Here is a 13,062-nt window from a genome sequence, read left to right as displayed (position 1 = left end):
GTTGACAATTTTGATTCTCATTATTTTCATATTGTAAATATCCAAAGTAAGCTTTGGAAATATGTACTGTACGTTGTCACGTCATGCCAATAAAGCAAATTTAATTTAATTGAGAGAGAGAATTCAGAGAGAGAGAGAGAATTCAGAGAGAGAGAGAGAGAATTCAGAGAGAGAGAGAGAATTCAGAGATAGAGATTACACAGATCCACAAAGAATTCGAAAATAAATCCAATTTTGATAAACTCCCATATCTACTGGGTGAAATTCCACAGTGTGCCATCACAGCAGCAAGATTTGTGACCTGTTGCCACGAGAAAAGGGCAACCAGTGAAGAACAAACACCACTGTAAATACAACCCATATTTATGCTTATTTATTTCATCTTTGTCCTTTAACCATTTGTACATTGTTAAAACACTGTATATATATATATAATATGACATTTGTAATGTCTTTATTGTTTTGAAACTTCTGTATGTGTAATGTTTACTGTAAATTTGTATTGTTTATTTCACTTTTGTATATTATCTACCTCACTTGCTTTGGCAATATTAACACATTTCCCATGCCAATAAATCCCTTGAATTGAATTGAATTGAATTGAGAGATAGAGAGAATTCAGAGATAGAGAGAGATAGAGATTGAATTCAGAAAGAGATTGAATTCAGAGAGAGAGACAGAGAGAGAGATTGAATTGAGAGAGAGAGACAGAGAGAAAGATTGAATTGAGAGAGACAGAGAGAGAGGGGGGGAGAGAGAGAGAATTGATAGAGAGAGAGAGAGAGAATTCAGACATCGAGAGAGAATTCAGAGATAGAGAGAGAATTCAGAGATAGAGAGAGATAAAGAGAGAATTCAGAGATAGAGAGAGATAGAGATTGAATTCAGAAAGAGATTGAATTCAGAAAGAGATTGAATTCAGAGAGAGACAGAGAGAGAGATTGAATTGAGAGAGAGACAGTGATAAATATTGAATTGAGAGAGACAGAGAGAGAGAGGGGGAGAGAGAGAGAATTGAGAGAGAGAGACAGAGAGAATTGAGAGAGAGAGAGACAGAGAGAGCGATTGAATTGAAAGAGACAGAGAGAGAGGGAGAGAGATGGGGTGAGAGAGAATGGGGGGAGAGGGAGAGAGGGAGAGAGAGAGAGAGGGGGAGATGGAAAGGAGAGAGAGATGGAGACAAAGAGAGAGAGAGAGAAATAAAGAGAAAAGAGAACGAGGGGAGAGATAAAGACATGAAAGAGAGAGAGAGAGACACAGACAGGAAAATACAGACATTTGTATGTTCTGTGATTCATGTTTAATACTCTGGCTCCCACACTTTATCTTGCTAGACAAACATATGAAATCTATCCTTCACAAAACATTATCAATCCACCCCCTTTCCTCCTCTTCTCTTCCGTCTCTTTCTCTTAGTGTGTGTGAGTGTCCGTGCATAAGCGTGTGTGTATACATATGTGCGTGTGCGTGTGTGGGGAGGGGGCGGGTTGGTTTCAGTGCTAATAGAAGCCAGGTGGTGCAGACAGTAAATGGGTTCCCATGGATTATAGTGGCTAACAGAGCCATTACATGCCATGTCATTCTCGTCTTGTTAAACAGTGACGATAGCCATGTTAGCTTGGCTTGCCAGTTATACTCTCTCTCTTCATTTCACTTTGTAGACCTTTGAGTGGTCACTCCTGTTATTACAATCCTGACACTAACAGTCTATTACAGTCTAGTATGATATGAAATGTACATACTTTAGCAGCAGGCATCGTCATGGTGTGTGTGTGTGTGTGTGTGTGTGTGTGTGTGTGTGTGTGTGTGTTTCTGGAGAACCCTACTCGTACTCTCTAACCCCTAACCCGTCATCTAAACCCACATACACACCACATGTTGCTCCTCTGGAAAAATTGAAAAGCATCTTGGGAATATATGGCCGGGAAATGTATAGTGCTTGAGTGAGATGGGCCTGTAAGAGTGGGGCGAGGGAGAGACCGGGCCGTGAGAGTTCCCTGGTGCGTCTTGTTTCCATTAGGTTGGGAATGTTATCCCCTGACTGTTGAGGGGGCATGGCCTGGGATCTCATCATCCAATCACAGAGCAGAATCAGCTTCTCCACATCTGGGATTTTCTCACTGCGCCGATCGGACAACATTCCACACATACACATGCACCCCCACACACACACACACACACACACACACACACACACACACACACACACACACACACACACACACACACACACACACACACACACACACACACACACACACACACATACACACATGCACCCACGCATACACACACACATAATGTAAACATGCGAGAGGGAGAGAGAGAGGGAGAGAGAGAGAGAGATGGAGAAAGAGAGAGAGAGAGAGATAGAGATAGATGGAGAAAGAGAGAGAGAGAGAGAGATGGAGATGGAGAAAGAGAGAGAGCAAAGAAGTAAACTAGCTCTCTGAGAAGTTGCATGTTTCTCAACGAGATGAGGAGTGGTTTGAGTGGCTTGTCCAAAACAAACATTCAGAGAGTCAGAGAGGAGATTATTGATATTTCCTCTCTCTGCACCTCCCTCCCTCTTATCTCTCTCTCTGGCATGGGAAACATATGTTAAATATTGTCAAAGCAAGTGAAGCAGATAATATACAAAAGTGAAATAAACAATAAAAATGAACAGTAAACATTACACTCATAGAAGTCCCAAACAGTAATACATATTATGTCTATATACAGTGTTGTAACGATGTACAAATGGTTAAAGTACAAAAGGGAAAATCAATAAACATAATAATGAGCTGTATTTACAATGGTATTTGTTCTTCACTGGTTGCCCTTTTCTTGCGGCAACAGGTCACAAATCTTGCTGCTGTAATGGCACACTGTGGTATTTCACCCAGTAGATTTGGGAGTTTATCAAAATCGGGTTTGTTTTCAAATTCTTTGTGTATCTGTGTAATCTGAGGGAAATATGTGTCTCTAATATGGTCACACATTGGTGCAGGAGGTTAGGAAGTGCAGCTCAGTTTCCACCTTGTTTTGTGGGCAGTGTGCACATAGCCTGTCTTCTCTTGAGAGCTAGGTCTGCCTACAGCGGCCTTTCTCAATAGCAAGGCTATGCTCACTGAGTCTGTACATAGTCAAAGCTTTCCTTAGGTTTGGGTCAGTAACTGTCAGGTATTCTGCCACTGTGTACTCTCTGTTTAGGGCCAAATAGCATTGTAGTTTGCTCTGTTTTTTTGTTAATTCTTTCCAATGTGTCAAGTAATAATATTTTTGTTTTCTCATGATATGGTTGGGTCTAATTGTGTTGCTGTCCTGGGGCTCTGTGCGGTGTGTTTGTGTTTGTGTTTGTGAACAGAGCCCCAGGACCAGCTTGCTTAGGGGACTCTTCTCCAGGTTCATCTCTCTGTAGGTGATGGCTTTGTTATGGAAGGTTTGGGAATCGCTTCGTTTTAGGTGGTTGTAGAATTGAACGGCTCTTCTGGATTTTGATAATTAGTGGGTATCGGCCTAATTCTGCTCTGCATGCATTATTTTGTGTTTTACGTTGTACACAGAGGATAGTTTTGCAGAATTCTGCATGTAGTCTTCATTTGGTGTTTGTCCCATTTTGTGAATTCTTTGTTGGTGAGCAGACCCCAGACCTCACAACCATAAAGGGCAATGGGTTCTATAACTGATTCAAGTATTTTTAGCCAGATCCTAATTGGTATGACAAATTTTATGTTCCTTTTGATGGCATAGAATGCCCTTCTTGCCTTGTCTCAGATCATTCACAGCTTTGTGGAAGTTACCTGTGGCGCTGATGTTTAGGCCAAGGTATGTATAGTTTTTAGTGTGCTCTAGGGCAACGTTGTCTAGATGGAATTTGTATTGGTGGTCCTGGCTACTGGACCTTTTTTTGGAACATCATTATTTTGGTCTTACTGAGATTTACTGTCAGGGCCCAGGTCTAGCAGAATCTGTGCAGAAGATCTAGGTGCTGCTGTAGGCCCTTCCTTGGTTGGTGACAGAAGCACCAGATCATCAGCAAACAGTAGACATTTGACTACAGATTCTAGTAGGGTGGGTGGGTGGGTGGGTGGGTCGGTGGGTGGGTGGGTGGGTCTGTCTGTCTGTCTGTCTGTCTGTCTGTCTGTCTGTCTGTCTGTCTGTCTGTCTGTCTGTCTCAGTCTAGCCATAATCTTCTACAGAGATAACAACAGCCTTTGTTCTGGCTGGTAGAGGGTTTCATAATCAGGGTCGGGGTCAATTCAGTGTGTGTGCTCGTGTGCGTGTGTGTTCCTTCAGGCATTCTGCCCAATGGGGCATGGACAAGTGGAGCTGAAAATAGCAACAAGCATGTCACCGCTGAGGAGTTCCATGCATAGCATAGTTATTAGCCTTTATAGAGAGAGCAGCAGTGTGGTGTTCTCCAGTAAGATATAGCCTGGTGCTGACCCTGCAGTGTGTTGTTCTCCAGTAAGATATAGCCTGGTGCTGACCCTCCAGTGTGTTGTTCTCCAGTAAGATATAACCTGGTGCTGACCCTCCAGTGTGTTGTTCTCCAGTAAGATATAGCCTGGTGCTGACCCTCCAGTGTGTTGTTCTCCAGTAATATATAGCCTGGTGCTGACCCTCCAGTGTGTTGTTCTCCAGTAAGATATAACCTGGTGCTGACCCTCCAGTGTGTTGTTCTCCAGTAAGATATAGCCTGGTGCTGACCCTCCAGTGTGTTGTTCTCCAGTAAGATATAGCCTGGTGCTGACCCTCCAGTGTGTTGTTCTCCAGTAAGATATAGCCTGGTGCTGACCCTGCGGTGTAAATCACCAGCCTGAACCCTATACCAGGGAAGAGCAATGAGCGGTGAATGTCCTGGTGGAAATTAAGTAATGTTATCCCAGCTGGACGCGGAGAGGGAGAGAGTGAGGGAGAGAGTGAGGGAGAGAGTGAGGGGGAGAGAGAGGGGGAGAGAGGGAGAGAGAGGAGAGAGAGAGAGAGAGAGGGGGAGACAGAGAGGGAGAGAGAGGGGGAGAGAGAGGGAGAGAGAGAGAGGGAAATAGAGGGAAGAGTTAGGGAGAGAGTGGGGGTGTGGGGGGGTTACAGCAGAGTTCAGGTCAGGAGGCAGGACTATCTATTATAGAAGCTGTCTGTCAGTGTCCAGCTGGTCCTTGTGTATTATAGATCTGAGAGAATTATATTACTGCATAACTGTCTGCTGAAGTTCAGCTAGGTTGACATTATAAGGCTTAGGTCAAACATGGGCTGAACAGGGAATAAGACAGATATTGCACTTCTTCTACACTGTCTACTTCTACTCATGGCACCCCGATTATCTCAATAAAGCATTTTTTACTTTTATATATGAAAAACATTGAGTAAGCTACTGCAGACTGAACCGGTTGTTGTCACGATAATATCTGGAGTTGAACTTATTATGATATTGACACAGCAAAGTCACTATGATGTCTGGTGTGATATTGACACAGCAAAGTCACTATGATGTCTGGTGTGATATTGACACAGCAAAGTCACTATGATGTCTGGTGTGATATTGACACGGCAAAATCACTATGATGTCTGGTGTGATATTGACACAGCAAAGTCACTATGATGTCTGGTGTGATATTGACACAGCAAAGTCACTATGATGTCTGGTGTGATATTGACACAGCAAAGTCACTATGATGTCTGGTGTGATATTGACACAGCAAAGTCACTATGATGTCTGGTGTGATATTGACACAGCAAAATCACTATGATGTCTGGTGTGATATTGACACAGCAAAGTCACTATGATGTCTGGTGTGATATTGACACAGCAAAGTCACTATGATGTCTGGTGTGATAGTGACACAGCAAAGTCACTATGAGGTCTGGTGTGATATTGACACAGCAAAGTCACTATGATGTCTGGTGTGATAGTGACACAGCAAAGTCACTATGATGTCTGGTGTGATATTGACACAGCAAAGTCACTATGATGTCTGGTGTGATATTGACACAGCAAAGTCACTATGATGTCTGGTGTGATAGTGACACAGCAAAGTCACTATGAGGTCTGGTGTGATATTGACACAGCAAAGTCACTATGATGTCTGGTGTGATAGTGACACAGCAAAGTCACTATGATGTCTGGTGTGATATTGACACAGCAAAGTCACTATGATGTCTGGTGTGATAGTGACACTGCAAAGTCACAAGGCTTAACTTTCCTCTCCTTCAGGGGGGTTTGACCTCTGACAAGTTTGTGTATCAGAAAGAAAAACACACTTCATTTTAACTCACTTTTCTTTTTAACATAAAACCCAACATCTCTATAAATCAATTTTGATGTAGCCCTAATTTCACATTTTCTGAAACATTCCATGTGTATTACTTCTTATTCACAAGAGTGAAAGCTCTGTATAGTGTAGTGAAAGTGAGTGTAGCCTGGTGAGTGAGAGGGAAGAAGGGAGGGAGGGAAGTGGAGGGGTGAAAGATAAAGGGAGGGAGAGAGAGCAGCTAGAGTAGTCTATCTGTGAGTATAGACTGACCGTCACCGTGGTGGAAACTTCAAACACCACACATCTGGTCCTAGCTTTGTCCGGCACGGGGCTGCCGAATCAAATATCGTTTAATTGAAGGACTTGGCAAAGATGGATACTTTATACAGAACAGGTATCTGTTCTTCGGTCAAATGTATGGCTGGTTAATGAATGGTTACACTCTACTCTCGCATTCAGAGGAAAGACGCAATAACGGGTTCATGAGGATCGGGATTTGTTTTATTATGATGGACACCCGGATTTACTATGACAACTAAGCGCAAATCGATGAAACTGAAGCTGCGGCGGTGTTTCAGTGAGACGCTGCGCGATTCCACGTCGAAAGCCTGGGATCTACTATGGAAAAATGTCAGGGAGCGAAGACTCGCAGGTCAGTCTTCAAAAAGTATCGGTGTAGTATTGAATACACACTATATTTATTTGATATTTATTTATTCTGTTAGAAAATAGCCATTCTTAACTTTATTAGATTAAAACTTTTTTTTTACACAGATAGAGTCCAGCATATAACTGTTTTCCAACATGATTTTATTAAACAAGTAGCTTAAATAAACCCACTAAGTTACAAACTTGGCTGTAGTTAATGTTCTAATCAATCAAGTGAATGTTGAAGGGGCAATCAGCAGTTGCTAGATCCATTTTTGGACGTATACATTAATGATATGTAACCCTACCCATTGATTCTTGAAGAGTATATCTTATAAATGCCTCATATGAGTTTAGTTCAACTGTCATGCCCCATCAGAACCCAAAATATAAACTTGTTTTACTGCAATGTCTGTAAACACAGTTAATGTAAACAAAAGCGATGTAGCCTCAAAACATGGTTACAACTATAATTGTGATATCATGGATGCTCAGTCCTTGAATCCACAAAGCTTTTTAACGAAACAGGTACGCGGAAAACGCTTTGTTATTGTTCCTACTGCTGATTGCTGCTTTAAACTATACATCGTACCGCTGATTGGTGGATTGACCTAAGGCAGCCCAAATCTGACATTTTTCCCAAGAATTGGTCTTTTGACTTTTCACATCAGATCTTTTTCAGAGCTGATCTGATTGGTCAAAAGACCAATTAGTGGGGAAAAAAATCAGAATTGAGCTGTCTGTGTAAACGCAGCCTATATGCACAGAATACATTCTGCACAGTTGTCCTCATAATTCTTCTTCTACAGTAATCATATCCATTAACACGTGTACACCAGGTGTACTTACCTTAGTTTTACATGTGACTTACCTTGCTCTTGTTTATTTTTTTTTAAAGATCTTCTAATTTACAATAATAATTATAAATTACCAAACCAATTTGCAATACAATTTTACTTTTTATTTACTGCTGGTTGGTTATAATGATTGATTTGGATTGAAAGCAAAACAATATCACAATATATGTGAATAATGTTCTCTCACATGTAGCACCAAAGCAAGACCCATTATTATCCCAATGTGAGTTTGTGCTAAGCCTGTAGTAGAAGATGTATGAAACGGTGGGTTAGAGACCAGACCCCCTACTGCCACTGCTGCTGAGGCTATACTTAATGGTTAGAATTGTTTCCTGGATTAGTTTGCCTCATAATTCAAATGTGCAGAATATGCATCCCAAATAACATTCACTGTATATAGACTGTATTATTATTGACTGCATGTTTGTTTATTCCATGTGTAACTCAGTGTTGTCGTTTGTGTCGCACTGCTTTGCTTTATCTTGGCCAGGTCGCAGTTTTAAATAAGAACTTGTTCTCAACTAACCTACCTGGTTAAATAAAGGTGAAATAAATGTCAAAAAATAATTCCCTTTATAGTGCACAACTTTTGACCAGGGCCCATAAGGCTCTGGTAAAAAGTAGTGCACTATACAGGGAATAGGATGCCATTTGGGACACATCCACTGATAGTTATTTCCTTCAGGTACCTTTCTGTCAGATATTTAAAATACAGCTGTAGCTTCTTGCTGGGAGAATGATATTGTATTTTCAAAAGAGCTGCTGAATCATGGTCTGTGTGTGTAGGGAGCCCAGTACACCACTAGGGGGTACCAGTCAAATTATCCATACAGCAGGACAGTAGTCTAGTAGGTTATTAAATATTTTAGAGGGATCTGTTCTCCATCTGTATTTCAGTATTATAATGATGTTATGATGTTATGTGATAGATGTTGACCTCAACTGTCCCAGGAGACTGTAATTGAATCAGATTGGTGCCAGTTATGTCTTCTTATTGCAATAATATGGGCCGGTTTCCTGGACACAGTCCTGGACTATATAGCACTTTCAATTGTGATTTTCCATTGAGTTTGGTTTTTAGTCCAGGACTAGGCTTAATCTGTGTCCTTAATCTGTGTTGCAAATTTTATTGCAACACTGTAGGGGATATACAGTGCCTTCGGAAAGTATTCAGACCCCTTGACTTTTTCCACATTTTGTTATGTTAAGCCTTATTCTAAAATTAATTTACTAAAACAAATCCTCAGCAATCTACACAACACCCCATAATGACGAAGCGAAAACAGGTTTTTAGCATTTTTTGCAAATGTATAAAACATAAAAAACATAAATACCTTATTTACATAAGTATTCAGACCCTTTGCTATTAGGTGCATCATTGATCATCCTTGAGATGTTTCTACAACTTGATTGGAGTACCCTTGTGGTAAATTCAATTGATTGGACATGATTTGGAAAGGCTGTCTATATAAGCCTGTCTATATAAGGTCCCACAGTTGACAGTGCATGTCAGAGCAAAAACCAAGCAATGAGGTCAAAGGAATTGTCCGTAGAGGTTAGAGACAGGATTGTGTTGAGGCACAGATCTGGGGAAGGGTACCAAAAAATGTCTGTAGCATTGAAGGTCCCAAAGAACACAGTGGCCTCCATCATTCTTAAATGGAAGAAGTTTGGAACCACCAAGAATCTTCCTAGAGCTGGCCACATGGCCAAACTGATCACGGGCCTTGGTCAGGGAAGTGACCAAGAATCCGATGGTCACTCTGACAGAGCTCTAGAGTTCCTCTGTGGAGATGGGAGAGCCTTCCAGAAGGACAACCACCTCTGCAGCACTCCACCAATCAGGTCTTTATGGTAGAGTGGTCAGACGGAAGCCACTCCTCAGTAAAAAAGCACATGACAGCACGCTTGGAGTTTGCCAAAAGGCACCTAAAGACTAACGCCTCTCAGGCCATGAGAAACAAGATACTCTGGTCTGATGAAAGATTGAACTCTTTGGCCTGAATGCCAAGCGTCACGTCTGGAGGAAACCTGGCACCATCCCTACGGTGAAGCATGGTGGTGGCAGCATCATGTGGTGGGGATATTTTTTAGCATCAGGGACTGGGAGACTAGTCAGGATCGAGGGAAATATGAACGGAGCAAAGTACAGAGAGATCTTTGATGAAAATCTAATCCAGAGCGCTCAGGACCTCAGACAGGGGGGAAGGTTCACAACAAGACAACAACCCTAAGCACACAGCCAAGCCAACGCAGGAGTGGCTTCGGGACTAGTCTCCAGGCCAGAGCCTGGACTTGAACCCAATCAAACATATCTGGAGAAACCTGAAAATAGCTGTGCAGTTGCGCTCCCCATCCAACCTGACAGAGCTTGAGAGGATCTGCAGAGAAGAAACTGAGAAACTCCCCAAATACAGGTGTGACACTCTTGTAGCGTCAAACCCAAGAAGACTCAATGCTGAACTTGCTGCCAAAGGTGCTTCAACAAATTACTGAGTAAAGGGTGTGAATACTTTTGTAAATGTGATATTTCAGTTTTTATTTTTAATAAATTAGCAAATTTTGTTTTGACATTACTGGGTATTGTGTGTAGATTGATGAGGAAAAAATAGAATTTAATCAATTTTAGAATAAGGCTGTAACGTAACAAAATGTGGAAAAAGTAAAGGGGTCTGAATACTTTCTGAATGCACTGCACAGTATGTGATCAACCTTCACAATATTGTCTTTGTCTTGTTTTAGCAACATGTCTGTCGAGGTGTATTTAATGTTGTTTAAATCCTGTCAGTCCATCTCAGCTGTGGAGTACTCAGCTGTGGAGTACTGAAACACCTCTCGAGTTTAACTGACTTTAGAGTCCTGTGGCTGCATTGTTGCTTTGTTGTTGCTGCGTTGTTTGAAAGGTTGACACATGAATCCAACATTCTATTCCATATTTGTATCCTGGTGATATGCCATGATGCCATGTATCTGGCAGCCCATCCATTGGACCTACTACTAGCCTTGGCCTGCTGTCTGTTTAGAAGCACTCTAAACAATCAGGGACTGTTTATGGGCTGGGCTGGGCTGCTGACTGTCTGACCTGTGTGTGCAAGCGTCGATCAGACTTGGCTGGCTGGTGTTCTATTGCTTCTAACTGTCATAATGAGTCATCATTTTAACACATCTATTACATTTCTATGAGACCATTAAGTAACAGCACCTCTTTGGAAATGGTCTTGTCCTATTACCAGGTTGTCCTATGCCTGTAGGTTGTGTTTTCACTGAGGAGTAATTCTGACATCTATTACAGAAACAATAGTTACATGTCCTATAATCCAGCTCCATGATAAGACCTGGCTGACATTGAGGGATCGAGTCTCTCTTCAGCTGGCACCTGCTCTAGAACATGTGCTTGGCGTGAATAAGAGACTCCCAGCCAAGACTGTCCTCAAAGTGAAAGCACCTGGCACAGTCATATTGGACCTGGGATTTCTCTCTTTGAAATGTCTTCAGTTCTTACAATCAAACAGGACATTCCTACTGCAGCCCAGCATTATACCCAGTCTAACAGGTTGTTTTTTTGGATCATGGGGTGGAATTCATCAGTCATTCTGAAGCTACCGCTGGTCAGGAGCCAGACCAAAGCCAGAGTCATGCAGGGCTACTATCGTTTCTCTCTGAGTAACTCCCCACTTCATACCAGACCAGAGCCTAAACATTTACCCAGTTGCTTCTGATCAGTCCTGAATCCAACTACCTAGTAATACTATCTCCAACCCTGGTTCCAGCCACCTAGTAATGCTATCTCCAACCCTGGTTCCAACCACCTAGTAATGCTATCTCCAACCCTGGTTCCAACCACCTAGTAATACTATCTCCAACCCTGGTTCCAGCCACCTAGTAATACTATCTCCAACCCTGGCTCCAACCACCTAGTAATGCTATCTCCAGCCCTGGTCCCATCCACCTAGTAATACTATCTCCAACCCTGGTTCCAGTCACCTAGTAATACTATCTCCAATCCTGGGTCCAACCACCTAGTAATACTATCTCCAACCCTGGCTCCAACCACCTAGTAATGCTATCTCCAACCCTGGTTCCATCCACCTAGTAATACTATCTCCAACCCTGGTTCCAGCCACCTAGTAATGCTATCTCCAACCCTGGCTCCAACCACCTAGTAATGCTATCTCCAGCCCTGGTCCCATCCACCTAGTAATACTATCTCCAACCCTGGTTCCAGTCACCTAGTAATGCTATCTCCAATCCTGGTTCCAACCACCTAGTAATGCTATCTCCAACCCTGGTTCCAACCACCTAGTAATACTATCTCCAACCCTGGGTCCAACCACCTAGTAATACTATCTCCAACCCTGGGTCCAGCCACCTAGTAATACTATCTCCAACCCTGGTTCCAGCCACCTAGTAATACTATCTCCAACCCTGGTTCCAGCCACCTAGTAATACTATCTCCAACCCTGGTTCCAGCCACCTAGTAATACTATCTCCAACCCTGGTTCCAGCCACCTAGTAATACTATCTCCAACCCTGGTTCCAGCCACCTAGTAATACTATCTCCAACCCTGGGTCCAACCACCTAGTAATACTATCTCCAACCCTGGGTCCAACCATCTAGTAATACTATCTCCAACCCTGGGTCCAACCATCTAGTAATACTATCTCCAACCCTGGTTCCAGCCACCTAGTAATACTATCTCCAACCCTGGTTCCAGCCACCTAGTAATGCTATCTCCAACCCTGGTTCCAGCCACCTAGTAATACTATCTCCAACCCTGGTTCCAACCACCTAGTAATACTATCGCCAACCCTGGTTCCATCCTGTTGGGATAAATAATAAAAATGCATTATAGCAGATAGCAACACATAGCACCTAGCAACACATAGCACCTAGCAACACATAGCACCTACCAACACATAGCACCTAGCACCACAGAGCACCTAGCACCACAGAGCACCTAGCACCACAGAGCACCTAGCACCACAGAGCACCTAGCACCACAGAGCACCTAGCACCACATAGCACTTAGCACCACATAGCACCTAGCACCACAGAGCACCTAGCACCACAGAGCACCTAGCAACACATAGCACTTAGCACCACAGAGTACCTAGCACCACAGAGCACCTAGCACCACAGAGTACCTAGCATCACAGAGCACCTAGCACCACATACTGTAGCACCTAGCACCACAGAGCACCTAGCACCACAGAGCACCTAGCACCACATAGTACCTAGCACCACAGAGCACGTAGAACCACAGAGCACCTAACACCACATAGTACCTAGCACCACATACTGTAGCACCTAGCACCAAAGA

General features: G+C 42.8%; 1 protein-coding gene across 3 annotated transcripts in view; it reads left to right on the top strand.

Annotated features, from left to right (window-relative positions):
- Positions 1–13,062, top strand: part of LOC110503811 (stAR-related lipid transfer protein 13) — a 113,817-nt gene that overhangs the window by 47,256 nt on the left and 53,499 nt on the right. The window contains exon 1 of one of the 3 annotated variants that reach the window (XM_036961221.2): positions 6,434–6,888. The exons of the other annotated variants lie outside the window; for them this stretch is intronic. Within the exon in view, the coding sequence (XP_036817116.1) occupies positions 6,765–6,888 (124 nt within the window). The 5' untranslated portion in view covers positions 6,434–6,764. Of the gene's footprint in view, positions 1–6,433; positions 6,889–13,062 lie in introns of those variants that run through there. 3 annotated transcript variants of the gene reach the window in all.

Source organism: Oncorhynchus mykiss, chromosome 24 (assembly GCF_057628025.1).
Source record: "Oncorhynchus mykiss isolate SJ-2025 chromosome 24, ASM5762802v1, whole genome shotgun sequence".
Classification (NCBI taxonomy): Eukaryota; Metazoa; Chordata; class Actinopteri; order Salmoniformes; family Salmonidae; genus Oncorhynchus; species Oncorhynchus mykiss.
The sequence above is the reverse complement of the archived record's forward strand: the minus strand, read 5'-3'. Positions and strand labels throughout refer to the sequence as shown.